Genomic DNA, 26,688 nt, shown 5'->3' on the forward strand with positions numbered 1-26,688 from the left:
TTGATCGAGTAAGTAACGTAAGGGTAAGAGAGATGTTTGGAAATAAAAAGAGCGTGGTTGAGAGAGCAGAAGAGGGTGTTTTGAAATGGTTTGGGCACATGGAGAGAATGAGTGAGGAAAGATTGACCAAGAGGATATATGTGTCGGAGGTGGAGGGAACAAGGAGAAGAGGGAGACCAAATTGGAGGTGGAAAGATGGAGTGAAAAAGATTTTGTGTGATCGGGGCCTGAACATGCAGGAGGGTGAAAGGAGGGCAAGGAATAGAGTGAATTGGATCGATGTGGTATACCGGGGTTGACGTGCTGTCAGTGAATTGAATCAGGGCATGTGAAGCGTCTGGGGTAAACCATGGAAAGCTGTGTAGTTATGTATACTTGCGTGTGTGGACGTATGTATATACATGTGTATGGGGGTGGGTTGGGCCATTTCTTTCGTCTGTTTCCTTGCGCTACCTCGCAAACGCGGGGGGGGGAAAGAAAAAAAAAAGATGTTTTGGAAGGAGGTAACTAAAGTGCGTAAGACAAGGGAGCAAATGGGAACATCAGTGAAGGAGGCTAATGGGGAGGTGATAACAAGTAGTGGTGATATGAGAAGGAGATGGAGTGAGTATTTTGAAGGTTTGTTGAATGTGTTTGATGATAGAGTGGCAGATATAGGGTGTTTTGGTTGAGGTGGTGTGCAAAATGAGAGGGATAGGGAGAATGATTTGGTGTTTGATGATAGAGTGGCAGATATAGGGTGTTTTGGTCGAGGTGGTGTGCAAAATGAGAGGGATAGGGAGAATGATTTGGTAAACACAGAAGAGGTAGTAAAAGCTTTGCGGAAGATGAAAGCCATCAAGGCAGCGGGTTTGGATGGTATTGCAGTGGAATTTATTAAAAAAGGGGGCGACTGTATTGTTGACTGGTTGGTAAGGATATTTAATGTATGTATGACTCATGGTGAGGTGCCTGAGGATTGGTGGAATGCTTGCATAGTGCCATTGTACAAAGGCAAAGGAGATAAAAGGGTGTGCTCAAATTACAGAGGTATAAGTTTGTTGAGTATTCCTGGGAAATTATATAGGAGGGTATTGATTGAGAGGGTGAAGGCATGTACAGAGCATCAGATTGGGGAAGAGCAGTGTGGTTTCAAAAGTGGTAGAGGATGTGCGGGTTAGGTGTTTGCTTTGAAGAATGTATGCGAGAAATACTTAGAAAAACAAATGGATTTGTATGTAACATTTATGGATCTGGAGAAGGCATATTATAGAGTTGATAGAGATGCTTTGTGGAAGGTATTAAGAATATATGGTGTGGGAGGCAAGTTGTTAGAAGCAATGAAAAGTTTTTACCGAGGATGTAAGGCATGTGTACGTGTAGGAAGAGTGGATTGGTTCTCAGTGATGTTGGTTTGCGGCAGGGGTACATGATGTCTCCATGGTTGTTTAATATGTTTATGGATGGGGTTGTTAGGGAGGTGAATACAAGAGTTTTGGAAAGAGGAGCAAGTATGCAGTCTGTTGTGGATGAGAGAGCTTGGGAAGTGAGCCAGTTGTCGTTCGCTGATGATACTGCGCTGGTGGCTGATTCATGTGAGAAACTACAGAAGCTGGTGACTGAGTTTGGTAAAGTGTGTGAAAGAAGAAAGCTGAGAGTAAATGTGAATAAGAGCAAGATTATTAGGTACAGTAGGGTTGAGGGACAAGTCAATTAGGAGGTAAGTGTGAATGGAGAAAAACTGGAGGAAGTGAAGTGTTTTAGATATCTGGGAGTGGATTTGGCAGTGGATGGAACCATGGAAGCGGAAGTAAATCATAGGGTGGGGGAGGGGGCGAAAGTTCTGGGAGTGTTGAAGAATGTGTAGAAGTCGAGAACGTTATCTTGGAAAGCAAAAATGGGTATGTTGGAAGGAATAGTAGTTCCAACAATCATATATGGTTGCGAGGCATGTGCTATGGATAGAGTTGTGCTTGGGAGGATGGATGTGCTGGAAATGAGATGTTTAAGGACAATATGTGATGTGAGGTGGTTTGATCGAGTATGTAATAATAGGGTAAGAGAGATGTGTGGTAATAAAAAAATAAAAAGTGTGGTTGAGAGAGCATGAGAGGGTGTTTTGAAATGGTTTGGTCTCATCGTGAGAATGAGTGAGGAAAGATTGACAGAGAAGATATATGTGTCAGAGGTGGAGGGAACAAGAAGTGGGAGACCAAATTGGAGGTGGAAAGATGGAGTGAAAAAGATTTTGAGGCATGTGAATGAGCATTTGCTGGCCCTGTATGTTCAGTAATGTTCAACAGGAGTAAATCCTCATGGTTACACCTCTGAGGGTAAAACAGTGTGTTAACCTCCCACAGAGCAAGTGGTCTTGCTGATACTTATTGGGCACTACATGTGTTTGAGAAATTATTTTCTCTTTCAAAACCTACATTTTTTCTCAATAGGAAGATGGTGGAAAGCACAAGTCAAGGAAGTTGATGGGTCACTTGTCAAAATGTTCTTCCCATTGGATGGGCGCTCAGAATGGATCTATAGAGGATCAACACGACTCAGTCCACTTTTCAACAAGAAGCTGAATATTCAAGCACAAGCTGTACAGCCACTAAGGACTATCAGGCGACGTACAGCTGCCCTTCCTGGAAGAGTAAGTTTTTAGAGGACTTACTAATATTCGGAGGACATGAAAAGTCTATACCTGGGGATAGGGTAGAAAGAATACTTCCCATGCATTTCCCGCGTGTCGTAGAAGGCAACTAAAGGGGACGGGAATGGGGGGCTAGAAACCCTCACCTCCTTGTATTTTCACTTTCTAAAAGGGGAAACAGAAGTAGGAGTCATGCTGGGAATGCTCATCTTGAAGGCTCAGATTGGGGTGTCTAAATGTGTGCGGATGTAACCAAGAAGAGAAAAAAGGAGAGATAAGTAGTATGTTCGAGGAAAGGAAACTGGATGTTTTGGTTCTGAGTGAAACAAAGTTCAAGGGTAAATGGGAAGAGTGGTTTGGGAATGTTTTGGGAGTAGAGTCAGGGGTTGGTGAGAGGGCAAGAGCAAAGGAAAGAGTACCACTACTGAAACAGGAGTTGTGGGAGTATGTGATAGAGTGTAAGAAAGTAAACTCTAGATTGACATGGGTAAAACTGAAAGTGGATGGAGAGAGATGGGTGATTATTGGGACCTATGCACCTGGACATGAGAAGAAAGATCATGAGGGACAAGTATTTTAGGAGCAGCTTAGTGAGTGTGTTAGCAGCTTTGATGCAAGAGACTGGGTTATAGTAATGGGTGATTTGAATGCAAAGGTGAGTAATGTGGCAGTTGAGGGTATAATTGGTTTACATGGAGTGTTCAGTGTTGTAAATGGAAATGGTGAAGAGCTTTTAGATTTGTGTGCTGAAAAAGGACTGGTAACTGGGAATACCTGGTTTAAAAAGAGAGATATACATAAGTATTCATATGTAAGTAGGAGAGATAGCCAGAGAGCGTTATTGGATTATAGGTGCGTGAAAGAGAGACTTTTGGATGACAGTTTGCTGAGGGGGCAACTGGAGGGATGTCTGATCATTATCTTGTGGAGGTGAAGGTGAAGGTGAAGATTTGTAGAGGTTTTCAGAAAAGAAGAGAAAATGTTGGGGTGAAGAGAGTAGTGAGAGTAAGTGAGCTTGGAAAGGAGATTTTTGTGAAGAAGTACCAGGAGAGATTGAGTGCAAAATGGAAAAAGGTGAGAGCAAATGACATAAGGGGAGTGGGGGGGAGGAATGGGATGTATTTAGGGAAGCAGTGATGGCTTCTGCAAAAGATGCTTGTGGCGTGAGAAAGGTGGTAGGTGGGCAGATTTGAAAGGATAGTGAGTGGTGGGATGAAGAAGTAAAATTGTTAGTGAAAGAGCAGAGAGAGGCGTTTGGACGATTTTTGCAGGGAATTAGTGCGAATGACTGGGAGATTTATAAAAAGAAAGAGGCAAGAGGTCAAGAGAAAGGTGCAAGAGGTAAAAAAAGAGGGCAAATGAGAGTTGGGTTGAGAGAGTATCATTAGATTTTATGGAGAATGAAAAGATATTTTGGAAGGAGGTAAATAAAGTGCATAAGACAACAGAACAAATGGGAACATCGGTGAAGGGGGCAAATGGGGAAGTAATAACAAGTAGTGGTGAAATGAGAAGGAGATTGAGTGAGTATTTTGAAGTTTTGTTGAATGTGTTTGATGATAGAGTGGCAGATATAGGTTGTTGTGGTTGAGGTGGTGTGCAAAGTGAGATGGTGAGGGAAAATGGTTTGGTAAACAGAGAAGAGGCAGTGAAAGAATTGCGGAAGATGAAAACTAGCAAGGCGGCGGGTTTGGATGGTATTGTTGTTGCCTGGTTGGTAAGGATATTCAATGTATATATGGCTTATGGTGAAGTGCCTGAGGATTGGTGGAATACATGCATAGTACTATTGTACAAAGGCAAAGGGGATAAAGGTGAGTGTTCAAATTACAGAGGTATAAGTTTGTTGAGTATCCCTGGGAAATTATGTGGGAGGGTATTGATTGAGAGGGTAAAGGCATGTACGGAGCATCAGATTGGGGAAGAGCTGTGTGGTTTCGGAAGTGGTAGAGGATGTGTGGATCAGGTGTTTGCTTTGAAGAACATATGTGAGAAATACTTAGAAAACAAATGGATTTGTATGTAGCATTTAAGGATCTGGAGAAGGCATATGATAGAGTTGATAGAGATGCTCTGTGGAAGGTATTAAGAGTATATGGTGTGGGAGGTAAGTTGTTGGAAGCAGTGAAAAGTTTTTATCAAGGATGTAAGGCATGCATACGAGTAGGAAGAGAGGAAAGTGATTGGTTCCCAGTGAATGTCGGTTTGCGGCAAGGGGTGTGTGATGTCTCCATGGTTTTTTAATATGTTTATGGGTGGGGTTGTTAGGGAGGTGAATGCAAGTGTTTTGGAGTGAGGGGCAAGTATGCAGTCTGTTGTGGATGAGAGGGCTTGGGAAGTGAGTCAGTTTGTTGTTCGCAGATGGTACAGCACTATGGCTGTTTCGGGTGAGAAACTGCAGAGGCTGGTGACTGAGTTTGGTAAAGTGTTTGAAAGAAGAAAGCTGAGAGTAATTGTGAATAAGAGCAAAGTAATTAGGTCCAGTGGTAATGCTTCAGGAGTAATGCTACTCCTTCCTTTACACTTGTCCTCTCACCAACCCATGACTTCACTCCCAAGACATTCTGAAACTTCCCTTCCCCTTTACCCTTGAGCTTCATTTCACTCAGAGCCAAAACATCCAGGTTCCTTTCCTCAAACATACTACTTATCTCTCCTTTTTTCTCATCTTGGGCTGTGTATGTATATGTATGTATACGTTGAAATGTATCCCTGGGGATAGGGGAGAAAGAATACTTCCCACGTATTCCCTGCGTGTCGTAGAAGGCGACTAAAAGGGGAGGGAGCGAGGGGCTGGAAATCCTCCCCTCTCATTATTTTTTTTTTTCTCAATTTTCCAAAAGAAGGAACAGAGAAGGGGGCCAGGTGAGGATATTCCCTCAAAGGCCCAGTTCTCTGTTCTTAACGCTACCTCGCTAACGCGGGAAATGGCGAATAGTTTGAAAAAAAAAAAAACGTTGAAAGGCATAGGTATGTATATGTGTGTTTAGTTGTTTATGTATATACATGTGTATGTGGGTGGGTTGGGCCATTCTTTCGTCTGTTTCCGTGTGCTACCTCACTAAGTCGGGAGACAGCGACTAAGTATATTAGAAAAAAATTTTATGAACCACCAAAACCACAAAAGATTGTATAGATTTTTTTTTTTTCATACATGCTTGTCATTTCCTACATGAGAAAGGTAGTGTCAAAAACAGATGGCAGAGCTTAGAGGGAAAATTCCTCGCTTGGCTCCTTTCTCTGTTTTCTCTTTTGGAAAGTAGTATAGGAAGGGATTTCCAGCCACCTGTTCACATCCCTCTTAGTCGCCTTCTACTTCATGCAGGGAATATGTAGACTATTCTCTCTCTCTTATCCCCATGGAAAATGAATTGATAATGATTTATACCATGAAGATATTTCCTCAAAACAATAAAAATTTTCAAAATAGAGTTATAGAGATACAGTAATTCAAATAGAGTAGCTATTTCTTTGCATCAAATAAAGAAATAATTGCTTACCCCTTTAGAATTCACAGTTGCACTGATTGCAAGGACCATGAAAGTGGAGATGGATTTAGGTCAAGGGAAGGCTTTCATGGCCTGAAAAGCTCAGTCCATGATGTAACAGGCATCATAGCAGGAGCATTTGATTGGAAGGAGATTTATCAGAACATGGTATTTAGGACTCCAGTCCAGCCAGTATGAACTTTCTCTCTACATTCAACACAAAATGTGGCATCCCAGCCAGCAAAGCAGTACCTATTCTAGGGAGAGCCAGTAAAGAAGGCATGCAGGGATGACTGCTGAGCTGTCCCAGTATATCAAAGTTTACATTTTGAGGGGGGGATAGAGGATAGGCATGCTGTTAGAAGCAATGGAAATAAGAATTGCCATTAGAGGACCCAAAGGGGGCAACAGTAGTGTAAGTATAGTGTTAGGGTCCAGTAGTAATAAAGAGGATAAGTGTGTTTGAAGAGAGGCCAAGACATTTAGGAACTTGAGTTGGGCATTTGATTATTTGTTTGAGATCATTAAGAAGGGAAAAGTAAAGGGCCTAGGCCCTGCTCAGATCATCTTATGTATAGTCTAACTGATCCTTGTGGTTTACATTGATTCTCCTACCAAGAGGATTTCAGCATGTGGATTTCAAGAAAGGAGTGATTTGTGGGAGGAATTTGAATAGTCAAAGTGTTGTAAATATTTAGAGGAACTTAGGAACTATATGAAGCATAAAAACAAAATTATAGAGGATAGAGAAATTTGTTCTTAGGTTGGGTGGCATCAAAGTTAGATGCAAGATCCCTGAGGTAAGCAGTAGGAGGTTTTGTTTTAATGGGCACAAATGCCTCCCTTGGAGCAGAATTGTTGGTAGAGAGTAAAGATAGAGAGGCATTCATATATTAATACACCTTTCCTGTGGTATGGATGTGTTTCATAAAGTCACACTCTTTCTTGTCTTTCTTATATATCTCTCTCATTACTGCTAGTATTTTTATCATTTTATGTTCATACGTTCCCACTAACATTTTTGATATTGTGTATGTATATGTGTATATGTTGGTATGTATTTGTAAGTATATTTTGCGTATGTTTAATTGGAGAAAAATTGGAGGAAGTGAAGTGTTTTAGATATCTGGGATTGGACTTGACAGTGAATACAACCATGGAAGTGGAAGTCAATCACAGGATAGGTGAGGGGGCGAAGGTTCTGGGAGCGATAAAGAATATGTGGAAGGAGAGAACATTATCTCGGAGAGCAAAAATGGGTATATTTGAAGGAATAAGAGTTCTAACAATTTTATATGATTGTGAGGCATGCGCTATAAATAGAGTTGTACAGAGGGGGTGAATGTGTTGGAAATGAAATGTTTAAGGACGTTGTGTGAGGTGGTTTGATCGAGTAAGTAATGAAAGGGTTAGAGAGGTGTTTGGAAATAAAAAGAGTATGGTTGAAAGAACAGAAGAGGGTGTGTTGAAATGGTTTGGACATATAGAAAGAATGAGTGGGGAAAGATTGACAAAGAGGATATATGTGTCAGAGATGGAGGGAACAAGGAGAAGCAGGAGACCAAATTGGAGGTGGAAGGATGGAGTGAAAAAGATTTTAAGTGATCGGTGCCTGAACATACAGGAAGGTGAGAGACGTGCAAGGAATAGAGTGAAATGGACGTGGTATACCGGGGTCGACATGCTGTCAGTGGACTGAACCAGGGCATGTGAAATGTCTGGGGTAAACCATGGAAAGGCCTTTGGAGCTTGGATGTGGTTTGGGTGCATAACGTGACAGCTAGAGACTGAGTGTGAACAGATGTGGCCTTTTTTGTCTGTTTTCTTGGCAATACCTTGCTGAAGCATGGGGTAACAATGCTGTTTCCTGTGGGGTGGGATAGTGCCAGAATGGATGAAGGCAAGCAAGTATGAATATGTACATGTGTATATATGTATATGTCTGTGTATATGTATGTACGTATTATGTATATGTATGCATATATGCGTGTATGGGCAGAAGAAGGTGTATTGAAATGGTTTGATCACATGGAGAGAATGAGTGAGGAAAGATTGACAAAAAGGATATGTGTCAGAGGTGGAGGGAACGAGAAGTGGGAGACCAAATTGGTGGTGGAAGGATGGAGTGAAAAAGATTTTGAGCAATCGGGGCATGAACATATAGGAGGATGAAAGGCGTGGAAGAATAGAGTGAATTGGAACGATGTGGTATACTTGGGTCGACATGCTGTCAATGGATTGAACCAGGGCATGTGAAGTGTCTGGGGTAAACCATGGAAAGTTTTGTGGGGCCTAGATGTGGAAAGGGAGCTGTGGTTTTGGTGCATTATACATGACAGCGAGAGACTAAGTGTGAACAAATGTGGCCTTTGTTGTCTTTTCCTAGCACTACCTCACATGCATGCAGGGGGAGGGTGGTGCCATTTCATGTGTGGCGGGTTGGTGGTGGGAATGGATGAAAGCAGCATGTATGGATATGTACATGTGTATATATGTATATGTCTGTGTATGTATATGTATGTATACGTTGAAATGTATAGGTATGTATATGTGCATGTGTGGGCGTTTATGTATATATACGTGTATGTGGGTGGGTTAGGCCATTCTTTCATCTGTTTCCTTGCACTACCTCGCTAACGCAGGAGACAGCGACAGAGTATAACAGATGAATAAAAAATGTGTTATGAGGGGATGGGCCATTCTTCGTATGTTTCTTGGTGCTACCTCGCTGACATGGGAGATTGCAATCAGGTATAATGATAAAATTATTCATATGTTGATATGTATATGTATGTGTATGAGTGTTTATTTATTTATATATATATATGTATATATGAGTGGATAGGATGTTCTTCGTCTGTTTCCTGGCACTATCTTGCTGACATGGGAAATGGCAATCAAGTATAGTAATAAAAAAATAATAACTCCCCTAATTATACATAGATAATGCTATGTGAATTGGTACTTTGTAAAATTTGTACATTTATTTTTGACCATTGCCTTTATACGGCTCTTTCTAGTCTACACTTGTAGAGCCCTTTGTTAATTATTCTTTCATTCTTGTAATTTGCATTTAAATACTGTTTGATTTATTTTTTTTCAGGCAGTGGTAGAGTATGGAACCTTTGGTCAAGGACAAGATGTAGAGTCAGCTGTTACTGGTAAGTAGACCTAATAATGGGTTTTACACGATGGAGAAATTATTTTGGATATTGTTATCTCGAACATTTTAAACAAATTCCCAGTATCCTCTCTCTTCTTTTGATTCACCAAAAGCTATTGAATTAACTCAGGAGAAGTAGGAGAATGGACAGCTTACAATGCCAGTCACTTCGGTAGCATACACAAGATGTAACTATAATTCATCCAGGGACACGAAATATCAAAAGTTAAGAAAAACAGAATCACATTCCTTTTTTGTTTGTATAATTTTAAGGCATGTAAATTATTTACAATTTTATACACAGTTTTGTTATTTATTGCACATTGATCTAAGCCATGTGCATAGATTTTTTTTTTTTTTTTTTTTTTGCTTTGTCGCTGTCTCCCGCGTTTGCGAGGTAGCGCAAGGAAACAGACGAAAGAAATGGCCCAACCCACCCCCATACACATGTATATACATACATCCACACACGCAAATATACATACCTACACAGCTTTCCATGGTTTACCCCAGACGCTTCACATGCCTTGATTCAATCCACTGACAGCACGTCAACCCCGGTATACCACATCGCTCCAATTCACTCTATTCCTTGCCCTCCTTTCACCCTCCTGCATGTTCAGGCCCCGATCACACAAAATCTTTTTCACTCCATCTTTCCACCTCCAATTTGGTCTCCCTTTTCTCCTCGTTCCCTCCACCTCCGACACATATATCCTCTTGGTCAATCTTTCCTCACTCATTCTCTCCATGTGCCCAAACCATTTCAAAACACCCTCTTCTGCTCTCTCAACCACGCTCTTTTTATTTCCACACATCTCTCTTACCGTTACGTTACTTACTCGATCAAACCACCTCACACCACACATTGTCCTCAAACATCTCATTTCCAGCACATCCATCCTCCTGCGCACATCTCTATCCATAGCCCACGCCTCGCAACCATACAACATTGTTGGAACCACTATTCCTTGAAACATACCCATTTTTGCTTTCCGAGATAATGTTCTCGACTTCCACACATTCTTCAAGGCTCCCAGAATTTTCGCCCCCTCCCCCACCCTATGATCCACTTCCGCTTCCATGGTTCCATCCGCTGCCAGATCCACTCCCAGATATCTAAAACACTTCACTTCCTCCAGTTTTTCTCCATTCAAACTCACCTCCCAATTGACTTGACCCTCAACCCTACTGTACCTAATAACCTTGCTCTTATTCACATTTACTCTTAACTTTCTTCTTTCACACACTTTACCAAACTCAGTCACCAGCTTCTGCAGTTTCTCACATGAATCAGCCACCAGCGCTGTATCATCAGCGAACAGCAACTGACTCACTTCCCAAGCTCTCTCATCCCCAACAGACTTCATACTGCATACTGCATAGATATATATTTATTATTATTATTATACTTTGTCGCTGTCTCCCGCGTTAGCGAGGTAGCACAAGGAAACAGACGAAAGAATGGCCCAACTCACCCACATACACATGTATATACATACACATCCACACATGCACATATACATACCTATACATCTCAACATATACATGCACACACAGACATATACATATATACACATGTACATAATTTCATACTGTCTGCCCTTATTCATTCCCATCGCCACCTCGCCACACATGAAATAACAACCCCCTCCCCCTTATGTGTGCGAGGTAGTGCTAGGAAAAGACAACAAAGGCCACATTCTTTCACACTCAGTCTCTAGCTGTCATGTAATAATGCACCGAAACTACAGCTCCCTTTCCACATCCAGGCCCCACAGAACTTTCCATGGTTTATCCCAGACGCTTCACATACCATGGTTCAATCCATTGACAGCACCTCCAATTTGGTCTGCCACATCTCGTTCCCTTCACCTCTGACACATATATCCTCTTTGTCAATCTTTCCTCACTCATTCTCTCCATGTGACCAAACCATTTCAATACACCTTCTTCTGCTCTCTCAACCACACTCTTTTTATTACCACACATCTCTCTTACCCTTTCATTACTTACTCGATCAAACCACCTCTCGCCACATATTGTCCTCAAGCATCTCATTTCCAGTACATCCACCCTCCTCCGCACAACTCTATCTATATCCCACGCCTCGCAGCCATATAACATTGTTCCTTCAAACATACCCATTTTTGCTTTCCAAGATAACGTTCTCGACTTCCATACATTTTTCAACACTCCCAGAACTTTCGCCGACTCCTCTACCCTATGATTCACTTCCACTTCCATGGTTCCATCTGCTGCCAAGTCTACTCCCAGATATCTAAAACACTTCACTTCCTCCAGTTTTTCTCCATTCAAACTTACCTCCCAATTGACTTATCCCTCAACCCTACTGTACCTAATAACCTTACTCTTATTCACATATACTCTCCGCTTTCTTCTTTCACATACTTTACCAAACTCAGTCACCATCTTTTGCTGTTTCTTACCTAAATCAGCCACCAGCGCCATATCTTGTTCTAAGATATCCCAGTCTTATTTCCTCTCTACCATGGTCAAGATATTTATCCTCCTATTTATTATACTTTGTTGCTGTCTCTTGCGTTAGTGAGGTAGTGCAAGGAAACAGATGAAAGAATGGCCTAACCCACCACATACACATGTATATACATAAGCACCCACAGACGCACATGTTTTTTTTTTTTTTCTTTCTTTGTCGCTGTCTCCCGCGTTTGCGAGGTAGCGCAAGGAAACAGATGAAAGAAATGGCCCAACCCACCCCCATACACATGTATATACATACATCCACACACGCAAATATACATACCTACACAGCTTTCCATGGTTCACCCCAGACGCTTTACATGCCCTGATTCAATCCACTGACAGCACGTCAACCCCGGTATACCACATTGATCCAATTCACTCTATTCCTTGCCCTCCTTTCACCCTCCACCATGTTCAGGCCCCGATCACACAAAATCTTTTTTACTCCATCTTTCCACCTCCAATTTGGTCTCCCTCTTCTCCTCGTTCCCTCCACCTCCGACACATATATCCTCTTGGTCAATCTTTCCTCACTCATTCTCTCCATGTGCCCAAACCATTTCAAAACACCCTCTTCTGCTCTCTCAACCACGCTCTTTTTATTTCCACACATCTCTCTTACCGTTACGTTACTTACTCGATCAAACCACCTCACACCACACATTGTCCTCAAACATCTCATTTCCAGCACATCCATCCTCCTGCGCACAACTCTATCCATAGCCCACGCCTCGCAACCATACAACATTGTTGGAACCACTATTCCTTGAAACATACCCATTTTTGCTTTCTGAGATAATGTTCTCGACTTCCACACATTCTTCAAGGCTCCCAGGATTTTCGCCCCCTCCCCCACCCTATGATCTACTTCCGCTTCCATGGTTCCATCCGCTGCCAGATCCACTCCCAGATATCTAAAACACTTTACTTCCTCCAGTTTTTCTCCATTCAAACTTACCTCCCAATTGACTTGACCCTCAACCCTACTGTACCTAATTACCTTGCTCTTATTCACATTTACTCTTAACTTTCTTCTTTCACACACTTTATCAAACTCCGTCACCAGCTTCTGCAGTTTCTCACATGAATCAGCCACCAGCGCTGTATCATCAGTGAACAACAATTGACTCACTTCCCAAGCTCTCTCATCCACAACAGACTTCATACTTGCCCCTCTTTCCAAAACTCTTGCATTTACCTCCCTAACAACCCCATCCATAAACAAATTAAACAACCATGGAGACATCACACACCCCTACCGCAAACCTACATTCACTGAGAACCAATCACTTTCCTCTCTTCCTACACGTACACATGCCTTACATCCTCGATAAAAACTTTTCACTGCTTCTAACAACTTGCCTCCCACACCATATATTCCTAATACCTTCCACAGAGCATCTCTATCAACTCTATCATATGCCTTCACCAGATCCATAGATGCTATATACAAATCCATTTACTTTTCTAAGTATTTCTCACATACATTCTTCAAAGCAAGCACCTGATCCACACATCCTCTACCACTTCTGAAACCACACTGCTCTTCCCCAATCTGATGCTCTGTACATGCCTTCACCCTCTCAACCAATACCTTCCCATATAATTTACCAGGAATACTCAACAAACTTATACCTCTGTAATTTGAGCACTCACTCTTATCCCCTTTGCCTTTGTACAATGGCACTATGCACGCATTCCGCCAATCCTCAGGCACCTCACCATGAGTCATACATACATTAAATAACCTTACCAACCAGTCAATAATACAGTCACCCCCTTTTTTAATAAATTCCACTGCAATACCATCCAAACCTGCTGCCTTGCCGGCTTTCATCTTCCGCAAAGCTTTTACTACCTCTTCTCTGTTTACCAAATCATTTTCCCTAACCCTCTCACTTTACACACCACCTCGACCAAAACACCCTATATCTGCCACTCTATCATCAAACACATTCAACAAACCTTCAAAATACTCACTCCATCTCCTTCTCACATCACCACTACTTGTTATCACCTCCCCATTTGCGCCCTTCACTGAAGTTCCCATTTGCTCCCTTGTCTTACGCACTTTATTTACCTCCTTCCAGAACATCTTTTGATTCTCCCTAAAATTTAATGATACTCTCTCACCCCAACTCTCATTTGCCCTCTTTTTCACCTCTTGCACCTTTCTCTTGACCTCCTGTCTCTTTCTTTTATACATCTCCCACTCAATTGCATTTTTTCGCTGCAAAAATTGTCCAAGTGCCTCTCTCTTCTCTTTCACTAATAATCTTACTTCTTCATCCCACCACTCACTACCCTTTCTAATCAACCCACCTCCCACTCTTCTCATGCCACAAGCATCTTTTGCGCAATCCATCACTGATTCCCTAAATACATTCCATTCCTCCCCCACTCCCCTTACTTCCATTGTTCTCACCTTTTTCCATTCTGTACTCAGTCTCTCCTGGTACTTCCTCACACAAATCTCCTTCCCAAGCTCACTTACTCTCACCACCCTCTTCACCCCAACATTCACTCTTCTTTTCTGAAAACCCATACAAATCTTCACCTTAGCCTCCACAAGATAATGATCAGACATCCCTCCAGTTGCACCTCTCAGCACATTAACATCCAAAAGTCTCTCTCTCGCGCGCCTGTCAATTAACACATAATCCAATAACGCTCTCTGGCCATCTCTCCTACTTACATACTTTTTTTTTTTTTTTTTTTTTTTTCTTTTTTTTATACTTTGTTGCTGTCTCCCGCGTTTGCGAGGTAGCGCAAGGAAACAGACGAAAGAAATGGCCCAACCCCCCCCCATACACATGTATATACATACGTCCACACACGCAAATATACATACCTACACAGCTTTCCATGGTTTACCCCAGACGCTTCACATGTCTTGATTCAATCCACTGACAGCACGTCAACCCCGGTATACCACATTGCTCCAATTCACTCTATTCCTTGCCCTCCTTTCACCCTCCTGCAAGTTCAGGCCCCGATCACACAAAATCTTTTTCACTCCATCTTTCCACCTCCAATTTGGTCTCCCTCTTCTCCTCGTTCCCTCCACCTCCGACACATATATCCTCTTGGTCAACCTTTCCTCACTCATTCTCTCCATGTGCCCAAACCATTTCAAAACACCCTCTTCTGCTCTCTCAACCACGCTCTTTTTATTTCCACACATCTCTCTCACCCTTACGTTACTTACTCGATCAAACCACCTCACACCACACATTGTCCTCAGACATCTCATTTCCAGCACATCCATCCTCCTGCGCACAACTCTATCCATAGCCCACGCCTCGCAACCATACAACATTGTTGGAACCACTATTCCTTCAAACATACCCATTTTTGCTTTCCGAGATAATGTTCTCGACTTCCACACATTCTTCAAGGCTCCCAGAATTTTCGCCCCCTCCCCCACCCTATGGTCCACTTCTGCTTCCATGGTTCCATCCGCTGCCAGATCCACTCCCAGATATCTAAAACACTTCACTTCCTCCAGTTTTTCTCCATTCAAACTCACCTCCCAATTTACTTGACCCTCAACCCTACTGTACCTAATAACCTTGCTCTTATTCACATTTACTCTTAACTTTCTTCTTCCACACACTTTATCAAACTCCGTCACCAGCTTCTGCAGTTTCTCACATGAATCAGCCACCAGCGCTGTATCATCAGCGAACAACAACTGACTCACTTCCCAAGCTCTCTCATCCCCAACAGACTTCATACTTGCCCCTCTTTCCAAAACTCTTGCCTTTACCTCCCTAACAACCCCATCCATAAACAAATTAAACAACCATGGAGACATCACACACCCCTGCCGCAAACCTACATTCACTGAGAACCAATCACTTTCCTCTCTTCCTACACGTACACATGCCTTACATCCTCGATAAAAACTTTTCACTGCTTCTAACAACTTTCCTCCCACACCATATATTCTTAATACCTTCCACAGAGCATCTCTATCAACTCTATCATATGCCTTCTCCAGATCCATAAATGCTACATACAAATCCATTTGCTTTTCTAAGTATTTCTCACATACATTCTTCAAAGCAAACACCTGATCCACACATCCTCTACCACTTCTGAAACCACACTGCTCTTCCCCAATCTGATGCTCTGTACATGCCTTCACCCTCTCAATCAATACCCTCCCATACAATTTACCAGGAATACTCAACAAACTTATACCTCTGTAATTTGAGCACTCACTCTTATCCCCTTTTCCTTTGTACAATGGCACTATGCACGCATTCCGCCAATCCTCAGGCACCTCACCATGAGTCATACATACATTAAATAACCTTACCAACCAGTCAACAATACAGTCACCCCCTTTTTTAATAAATTCCACTGCAATACCATCCAAACCTGCTGCCTTGCCGGCTTTCATCTTCCGCAAAGCTTTCACTACCTCTTCTCTGTTTACCAAATCGTTTTCCCTAACCCTCTCACTTTGCACACCACCTCGACCAAAACACCCTATATCTGCCACTCTATCATCAGACACATTCAACAAACCTTCAAAATACTCACTCCATCTCCTTCTCACATCACCACTACTTGTTATCACCTCCCCATTTGCGCCCTTCACTAAAGTTCCCATTTGCTCCCTTGTCTTACGCACTTTATTTACCTCCTTCCAGAACATCTTTTTATTTTCCCTAAAATTTAATGACACTCTCTCACCCCAACTCTCATTTGCCCTTTTTTTCACCTCTTGCACCTTTCTCTTGACCTCCTGTCTCTTTCTTTTATACATCTCCCACTCAATTGCATTTTTTCCCTGCAAAAATCGTCCAAATGCCTCTCTCTTCTCTTTCACTAATACTCTTACTTCTTCATCCCACCACTCACTACCCTTTCTAATCAACCCACCTCCCACTCTTCTCATGCCACAAGCATCTTTTGCGCAATCCATCACTGACTCCCTAAATACATCCCATTCCTCCCCCACTCCCCTTACTTCCATTGTTCTCACCTTTTTCCATTCTGTACACAGTCTCTCCTGGTACTTCCTCACACAGGTCTCCTTCCCAAGCTCACTTACTCTCACCACCTTCTTCACCCCAACATTCACTCTTCTTTTCTGAAAACCCATACAAATCTTCACCTTAGCCTCCACAAGATAATGATCAGACATCCCTCCAGTTGCACCTCTCAGCACATTAACATCCAAAAGTCTCTCTTTCGCACGCCTGTCAATTAACACGTAATCCAATAACGCTCTTTGGCCATCTCTCCTACTTACATAAGTGTACTTATGTATATCTCGCTTTTTAAACCAGGTATTCCCAATCATCAGTCCTTTTTCAGCACATAAATCTACAAGCTCTTCACCATTTCCATTGACAACACTGAACACCCCATGTATACCAATTATTCCCTCAACTGCCACATTACTCACCTTTGCATTCAAATCACCCATCACTATAACCCGGTCTCGTGCATCAAAACCACTAACACACTCATTCAGCTGCTCCCAAAACACTTGCCTCTCATGATCTTTCTTCTCATGCCCAGGTGCATATGCACCAATAATCACCCACCTCTCTCCATCAACTTTCAGTTTTACCCATATTATTCGAGAATTTACTTTCTTACATTCTATCACATACTCCCACAACTCCTGTTTCAGGAGTATTGCTACTCCTTCCCTTGCTCTTGTCCTCTCACTAAGCCCTGACTTTACTCCCCAGACATTCCCAAACCACTCTTCTCCTTTACCCTTGAGCTTCGTTTCACTCAGAGCCAAAACATCCAGGTTCCTTTCCTCAAACATACTACCTATCTCTCCTTTTTTCACATCTTGGTTACATCCACACACATTTAGGCACCCCACTCTGAGCCTTCGAGGAGGATGAACACTCCCCGCGTGACTCCTTCTTCTGTTTCCCATTTTAGAAAGTTAATACAAGGAGGGGAGGATTTCCGGCCCCCCGCTCCCGTCCCCTCTAGTCGCTTTCTACGACACGCGAGGAATACGTGGGAAGTATTCTTTCACCCCTATCCCCAGGGATAATATGAATATATATATACACATACACATATACACACATACTTATACTTATTTATATCTCGCTTTTTAAACCAGGTATTCCCAATCACCAGTCCTTTTTCAGCACATAAATCTACAAGCTCTTCACCATTTCCATTTACAACACTGAACACCCCATGTATACCAATTATTCCTTCAACTGCCACATTACTCACCTTTGCATTCAAATCACCCATCACTATACCCCGGTCTCATGCATCAAAACCACTAACACACTCATTCAGCTGCTCCCAAAACACTTGCCTCTCATGATCTTTCTTCTCATGCCCAGGTGCATATGCACCAATAATCACCTATCTCTCTCCATCAACTTTCAGTTTTACCCATATTAATCGAGAATTTACTTTCTTACATTCTATCACATACTCCCACAACTCCTGTTTCAGGAGTAGTGCTACTCCTTCCCTTGCTCTTGTCCTCTCACTAACCCCTGACTTTACTCCCAAGATATTCCCAAACCACTTTTCCCCTTTACCCCTGAGCTTCCTTTCACTCAGAGCCAAAACATCCAGGTTCCTTTCCTCAAACATACTACCTATCTCTCCTTTTTTCACATCTTGGTTACATCCACACACATTTAGACACCCCAGTCTGAGCCTTCGAGGAGGATGAGCACTCCCCGCGTGACTCCTTCTTCTGTTTCCCACATGTACATACCTATATATTTCAATGTATATGTACATATACATACACAGACATATACATATATACACATGTAAATATTCATACATGCTGGCTTCATCCATTCACCCCGCCACACATGAAATGGCACCTCCCTCCCCCCCCGCTTATGTGCAAGGTAGCGCTAGGAAAAGACAACAAAGGCCACATTCGTTCACACTCAGTCTCTAGCTGTCATGTGTAATGCACCGGAACCACAGCTCCCTCTTCACATCCAGGCTAACAAAACTTTCCATGGTTTACCCCAGACGCTTCACATGCCCTGGTTCAATACATTGATAGCACGTCAACCCAGTATACCACATTGTTCCAATTCACTCTATTCCTTGCACGCCTTTCACCCTCCTGTATGTTCAGGACTTGATCGCTCAAAATCTTTTTCACTCCATCCCTCCACCTCCAATTTGGTCTCCCACTTCTCCTCGTTTCTTCCACCTCTGACACATATATCCTCTTTGTCAATCTTTCCTCTCTCATTGTCTCCATGTGACCAAACCATTTCAATACACCCTCTTCTGCTCTCTCAACCACACTCTTTTTAATACCACACATCTCTCTTACCCTTTCATTACTTTCTCGAGCAAACCACCTCACACCACATATTGTCCTCAAACATCTCATTTCCAGCACATTTAGCCTCCGATAATCAAAATTAAGTTCAACACCCACTGAAGCAATACCACCATCTCTGGTTTGCTTCCAAGTATGCACAGCTGTGCGACAAATGCAGTATAGTGAACATGCTTGGGAGGGACAGTGCCATACCTTCTCCATCTTGTGTCATGTGGGTAACTGACCAGTAAGATTTCTTCCTGATGCTAAATACATTTGCTTGTAAAATAAGGTATCTATGCATGCCAGAAAAGTGTGCCTTTAAATTTAACTGAGGATGGGAAGAGACTACCTATATAAGTACAGTTGCAGTAGCCATGCTGGGGATGTTTAGATATGTTTGCAAGAGATTATCTCTTAAGTGGATGGGTATCCTCTGTTGGTGAAATTCAATCTCTTGCTTATCAAAGATTGAGAAATAATGTTGTAATCACTCAGCAAGTCACACATCGTAGTGCTGCCATCTTTGACATAATGAAAGTTTGCTTGCCTGTTAGGCCAGTATCAGGTCCTACAAGGTCATGGTCAGTTAGGGTCAGTAGTGCTTCAGTCAGTGCTTAACTTGTTTATGAAAAAGTTTACCAACTCCATTACCGATATGTGATTTAGAGAATACCAGTATTGTTTCACTCTTAGAGGAGTGGCTAGAGGGATGTCTGATCACTATCTTGTGGAGACGAAGGTGAAGATTTGTAGAGGTTTTCAGAATGTAAGAGAGAATGTTGGGGAGAAGAGGGTGATGAGAGTAAGTGAGCTTGGAAAGGACACTTTTATGAGGAAGCACCAGAAGAGATTGATTGTAGAATGGCAAAAGGTGAGAGCAAATGATGTGAGGGGAGTGGATGAGGAATAGGACATATTTAGGGAAGTAGTGATGACTTGTGCAAAAGATGCATGTGGCATAAGAAAGTTGGGAGGTGGGCAGATTAGAAAGGGTAGTGAGTGGTGGAATGAAGAAGTGAGGTTGTTAGTGAAAGAGAACAGAGAGGCATTTGGACGATACTTGCGGGGAAGTACTGCAGATGATTGTGAGATATACAAAAGAAAGTGGTAGGAGGTCAGGAGAAAGGTGCAAGGGTTGAAAAAGAGGGCAAGTGAGAGTTATGGTGAGAGAGTATCATTAGATTTTAGGGAGGATAAAAAAAGGTTTTAGAAGGAGGTAAATAACATGTGTAAGACAAGAGAACAAATGGGAACATTGGTGAAGGGGGCAAGTGGGGAGGTCATAACAGTGATGAAGTGAGTAGCAGATGGAGTGGTTATTTTGAAGGTTTGTTGAATGTGTTTGATGATAGATTGACAGATATAGGGTGTTTTTGTCAGTGTGGTGTGCGAAGTGAGAGGGTCAGGGAGAATGATTTGCTAAAGAGACAAGAGGTAGTGAAAGTTTTGCAGAAGATGAAATCTGGCAAGGCGGTAAGTTTGGATGGTATTACTGTAAATATATTAAAAAAAGGGGGTGACTATGTTGTTGATTGGTTGGTAAGTATATTCACCGTATGTATGGGCCTTGGTGAAGTGCCTGAGGATTGGCGGAATGCATGCATAGTGCCATTGTACAAAGGCAAGGGAGATAAAAGTGAGTGTTCAAACTACAGAGGCATAAGTTTGTTGAGTATTCCTGGATTGTTATATGGGAGGGTATTGATTGAGAGGGTGGAGGCATGTACATTCCTAGAAAGTTATATGGGAGGGTATTGATTGAGAGGGTGAAGGCATGTACAGAGCATCAGATAGGGGAAGAGCAGTGTGGTTTCAGAAGTGATAGAGGATGTGCGGATCAGGTGTTAGCTTTGAAAAAAATAGGGAAGCTTTGTGGAAGGTTTTAAGAGTATATGGTGTGGGAGGTAAGTTGCCAGAAGCTGTGAAAAGTTTTTGCCAAGGATGTAAGGCATGTGTACATGTAGGAAGAGAGTAGAGTGATTGGTTCCCAGTGAATGTTGGTTTGCAGCAGGGGTGTGTGATGTCCCCATGGTTGTTAATGGATGGGATGGTTAGGGAGGTAAATGCAAGAGTTTTGGAGAGAAGGGCAAGTATGCAGTCTGTTGGGGATGAAAGGGTCTAGGAAGTGAGTCAGTTGTTGTTCGCCAGTGATACAGCTCTAGTGGCTTATTCATATGAGAAACTGCAGAAGTTGGTGACTGAGTTTGCAGAAGTGTGTGAAAGGAGAAAGTTGAGAGTGAATGTGAATAAAGCAAGGTTATTGGGTTCAGTAGGATTGAGAGACAAGTTAATTGGGAGGTAAGTGTGAATGGATAAAAATTGGTGGAAGTGAAGTGTTTTAGATATCTGGGAGTGGAGTTAGCAGTGGATGGAACCATGGAAACGGAAATGAGTCACAGAAAGGGGTAGGGGGCAAAGGTTCTGGGAGCAGTGAAGAATGTGTGGAAGGAGAGAAGGTTATCTCAGATATCAAAAACGGGTATGTTTGAAGGAATAGTAGTTCCAACAATGTTATTTGGTTGAGAGGCATGGGCTATGGATAGGGTTGTGCGAAGATGGGTTGATGTGTTGGAAATGAAGCGTTAGAGGACAATATGTGGTGTGAGGTGGTTTGATCAAGTAAGTAATGAAAGGGTAAGGGAGATGTGTGAAAATAAAATGAGTGTGGTTGAGAGAGCGGAAGAGGGTGTGTTGAAATGGTTTGGACATATGGAGAGAATGAGTGAGGAAAGATTGACAAAGAGGAGATATGTGTCAAAGGTGAAGGAACAAGAAGCCGGAGACCCAATTGGAGATGGAATGATGGAATGAAAAAGATTTTCAGCGATTGGTGCCTGAACATACAGCATGGTGAGAGGCGTGCAAGGAATAGAGTGAATTGGAACGATGTGGTATACCGGGGTCAATGTGCTGTCAATCGACTGAACTTGGGCATGTGAAAAGTCTGGGGTAAACCATAGAAAGGTCTGTGAGGCCTGGATGTGGATAGGGAGCTGTGGTTTTGGTGCATTGCACATGATAGCAGGAGACCAAATGTGAACGAATGTGGCCTTTTTGTCTGTTTTCCTGGTGCTACGTCACTGAAGCGGGGGGCAGTGATGCTGTTCCCTGTGGGTTGGGGTAGTGACAGGAATGGATGAAGGCAAGCATGAATTTGTGCATGTGTATATATGTATGTCTCTGTGTGTGTATCTATCCAAAACTCATGCATTTACCTCCCTAACCACCCCATCCATAAACAAATTAAACAACCATGGGGACATAACACACCATGCCACTGACCAACATTTATTGGAAACCAATCATTCTCCTCTCTTCCTACTCGTACACATGCCTTACATCCTTGGTAATAACTTTTCACCCATTCTAGCAACTTACCTCCCACACCATTTACCCTTAAGACCTTCCACAAAGCATCTCTATCAGCCCTATCATATACCTTCTTCACATCCATAAATGCTACATACAAATCCATCTGTTTTTCTAAGTATTTCTCACATACATTCTTCAAAGCAAACACCTGATCCACACATCCTTCACCACCTCTGAAACCACACTGCTCCTTCCTAGTTTGATGCTCTGTACATTCCTTCACCCTCTCAATCAATACCCTCCCATGTAATTTCCTAGGAATGCTAAATAGACTTATGCCTCTGTAGTTTGGACACTTACCTTTATCCCCTTTGCCTTTGTACATGGTACTATGCATGCATTCTGCCAATCCTCAGGCACTTCACCATGGTTGATACATACAGTGAATATTCTTACCAACCAATCAACAACACACTCACCCCCTTTTTGATAAATTCCACTGAAATACCATCCAAATGCACCACCTTGCCAGATTTAATTTTCCACAAAGCTTTCACTTCCTTTCTCTCTCAACCAAACTCTTCTCCTTGACCCTCTCACTTCGTACACTGCCCCGACCAAAACACCCTATATCTGCCACTCTACCATCAAACACATTCAACAAACCTTCAAGATACTCACTCAATCTCCTTCTCACTTCATCATTACCTGTTATTACTTCCCCACTTGCCGCCTTCACTGATGTTCCCACTTGTTCTCTTGTCTTATATACAATATTTACCTCCTTCCAAAACATCTTTTATTCTCCTAAAAATTTAATGATACTTTCTCACCCCAACTTTCATTTGCCTTCTTTTTCAATCTTTGCACCTTTCTCTTGACCTCCTGCTGCTTTCTTTTATACATCTCCCAGTCATTTGCACTACTTCCTAGCATGTATCATGCAAACACCTCTCTTTTCTTTTTCACTAACAGCTTTACTTCTTCATTCCACCACTCATTACCCTTTCTAATCTGCCCACCTCCCACCTTTCTCATGTCATCATTTCTTCCCTAAATACATCTCATTCCTCACCCACTCCCCTCACATCATTTGCTTTCACCTTTTGCCATTTTACACTCAGTCTCTCCTGGTACTTCCTCACACAAGTGTCCTTTCCAAGCTCACTTACTCTCACCACTCACTGCTCCCCAACATTCCCTTTTCTTTTTTGAAAACCTCTACAAATCTTCACCTTCGCCTCCACAAGATAGCAATCAGACATCCCTCCAGCTGCCCATCTCCATGTATTTACATCCTAAAGTCTGTCTTTTACATGCCTATCAATTAAAACATAATCCAATAATGTCCTTTTACTATATCTCTACTCACATACATGTTTATCTTATATTTATTTTGCTTTGTCGCTGTCTCCCGCGTTTGCGAGGTAGTGCAAGGAAACAGACGAAAGAAATGGCCCAACCCACCCCCATACACATGAATATACATACACGTCCACACACGCAAATATACATACCTATACATCTCAATGTACACATATATATACACACACAGACACATACATATATACTCATGCACACAATTCACACTGTCTGCCTTTATTCATTCCCATCGCCACCTCGCCACACATGGAATACCATCCCCCTCCCCCCTCATGTGTGCGAGGTAGCGCTAGGAAAAGACAACAAAGGCCCCATTCGTTCACACTCAGTCTCTAGCTGTCATGCAATAATGCCCGAAACCACAGCTCCCTTTCCACATCCAGGCCCCACACAACTTTCCATGGTTTACCCCAGACGCTTCACATGCCCTGATTCAATCCACTGACAGCACGTCAACCCCGGTATACCACATTGATCCAATTCACTCTATTCCTTGCCTGCCTTTCACCCTTCTGCATGTTCAGGCTCCGATCACTCAAAATCTTTTTCACTCCATCTTTCCACCTCCAATTTGGTCTCCCACTTCTCCTCGTTCCCTCCACCTCCGACACATATATCCTCTTGGTCAATCTTTCCTCACTCATTCTCTCCATGTGCCTAAACCATTTCAAAACACCCTCTTCTGCTCTCTCAACCACACTCTTTTTATTTCCACACATCTCTCTTACCCTTACACTAATTACTCGATCAAACCACCTCACACCACACATTGTCCTCAAACATCTCATTTCCAGCACATCCACCCTCCTGCGCACAACTCTATCTATAGCCCACGCCTCGCAACCATACAACATTGTTGGAACCACTATTCCTTCAAACATACCCATTTTTGCTTTCCGAGATAATGTTCTCGACTTCCAAACATTCTTCAAGGCTCCCAGGATTTTCGCCCCCTCCCCCACCCTATGATTCACTTCCACTTCCATGGTTCCATCCACTGCCAGATCCACTCCCAGATATCTAAAACACTTTACTTCCTCCAGTTTTTCTCCATTCAAACTTACCTCCCAATTGACTTGACCCTCAACCCTACTGTACCTAATAACCTTGCTCTTATTCACATTTACTCTTAACTTTCTTCTTATATATATTTCTCTTTTTAAACCAGGTATTCCCAATTACCAGTCTTTTTTAGCACACAATTCCATAAGCTCTTCACCATTTCCATTTACAGTGCTGAACACCCCATGTATACCAATTATACCCTCAACTGCCACACTTCTCACCTTCACATTTTAATTACCCATCACTATAACCCAGTATCATTTAGTAAAGCTATTGACACGCTCTCTCATCTGCTTCCTAAACATTTGCCTCATGCTCTTTCTTCTCATGACCGTGTGCATGGGGACCAATAATCACCCATCTCTCTCTGTCCACTTTCAGTTTTACCCACATTAATCTAGAGTTCACTTTTTAACACCCTATCACATACTCGTACAACTCCTGCTTCAGGAGTAGTGCTACTCCTTCCTTAGCTCTTGTAATCTTACCAACCCCTGAGTTTACTCCCAGGACTTTCCTAAACCACTCTTCCCCTTTTCCCTTGAGCTTCATTTCACTCAGAGCCAGGACATCCAGGTTTCTTTCCTCAAACATATTGTCTCTCTTTTCTTCTCTTATTGGTTACATCCACATACATTGAAAAACCCCAGTCTGGGCCTTCGAGGAGGAGGATCAGTCCCTGCTTAACTTCTCCTGTTTTTCTTTTTAGAATTTTTTATTATACTTGATTGTTGTTTCCTGTGTTAGTGAGGTAACGCAAGGAAATAGACGAAGAATGGCCCCCCACCCCCCATATACACATATATACACATAAACGCACATATACATACATATACCTTTCAACGTATATATACATACATATACATACACAGACATATACATTTATACACATGTACATATTTGTACTTGCTGCCTTCATCCATTCTTGTTGCCACCCCACCACACAGGAATCAGCATCCCCCCTCCAGCGAGGTAATGCCAGGAAAAGACAAAAAGGCCACATTTGTTCACACTCAGAGTCTAGCTGTCATATCTAATGCACCCAAACCAAAGCTTCCTTTCCACATCCACCTCCGTACACCTTTCCATGGTTTATCCCAGATGCTTCACATGCCCTGGTTCAATCAATTGACAACACTTTGACCCGGTATATCACATCGTTCTAATTCACTCTATTCCTTGCACTCCTTTCACCCTCCTGTATGTTCAGACACCGATCCTTCAAAATCTTTTTCACTCCATCCTTCCACCTCCAATTATGTCTCCTGCTTCTCTTCGCTCCTTCCACCTCTGACGCATATATCCTCTTTGTCAATCTTTCCTCACTCATTCTCTCCATATGTCCACACCATTTCAACACACCCTCTTCTGCTCTCTCAACAGCACTATTTTTATTACCACACATCCCTCTTACCCTTTCATTACTTACTCGATCAAACCACCTTAAACATTCCATTTCCATCACACCCACCCTCCTCCACACAACCCTATCTATAGCCCATGCCTCACAACCATATAACATTATTGGAACCACTATTCCTTCAAACATACCCATTTTTGCTCTCCAAGATAACGCTCTTGCATTCCACACATTCTTCAATGCTCCCAGAACCTTTGCTCCCTCCCCCACTTGTATATTCTGTTTTTTCATACTTTTATTCATATTTGCATGTGTATCCATATTTCTGTGAAGAGAATTATTTTTTTCTTTTTTGGTAGAAGCACCTTCTGAACGTCGGGCTGTTGCACGGAAGAGTACCTCATCTAGACCTGGCACACCGCCAAGAGAAGTACAACTTAGGGTGGAACAAGAATCTAAGGGCTTCACAAATGT

The 26,688-nt window shown here is 42.4% G+C and overlaps 1 protein-coding gene across 1 annotated transcript in view; it reads left to right on the forward strand.

Annotated features, from left to right (window-relative positions):
- Positions 1-26,688, forward strand: part of egg (SET domain bifurcated histone lysine methyltransferase eggless) — a 245,646-nt gene that overhangs the window by 115,878 nt on the left and 103,080 nt on the right. The window contains exons 11-13 of the mRNA XM_071675984.1: positions 2,427-2,626; positions 9,218-9,275; positions 26,574-26,686. Of these exons, the coding sequence (XP_071532085.1) occupies positions 2,427-2,626; positions 9,218-9,275; positions 26,574-26,686 (371 nt within the window). The remainder of the gene's footprint in view (positions 1-2,426; positions 2,627-9,217; positions 9,276-26,573; positions 26,687-26,688) is intronic.

Source organism: Panulirus ornatus, chromosome 2 (genome assembly GCF_036320965.1).
Source record: "Panulirus ornatus isolate Po-2019 chromosome 2, ASM3632096v1, whole genome shotgun sequence".
NCBI classification, from domain to species: Eukaryota; Metazoa; Arthropoda; class Malacostraca; order Decapoda; family Palinuridae; genus Panulirus; species Panulirus ornatus.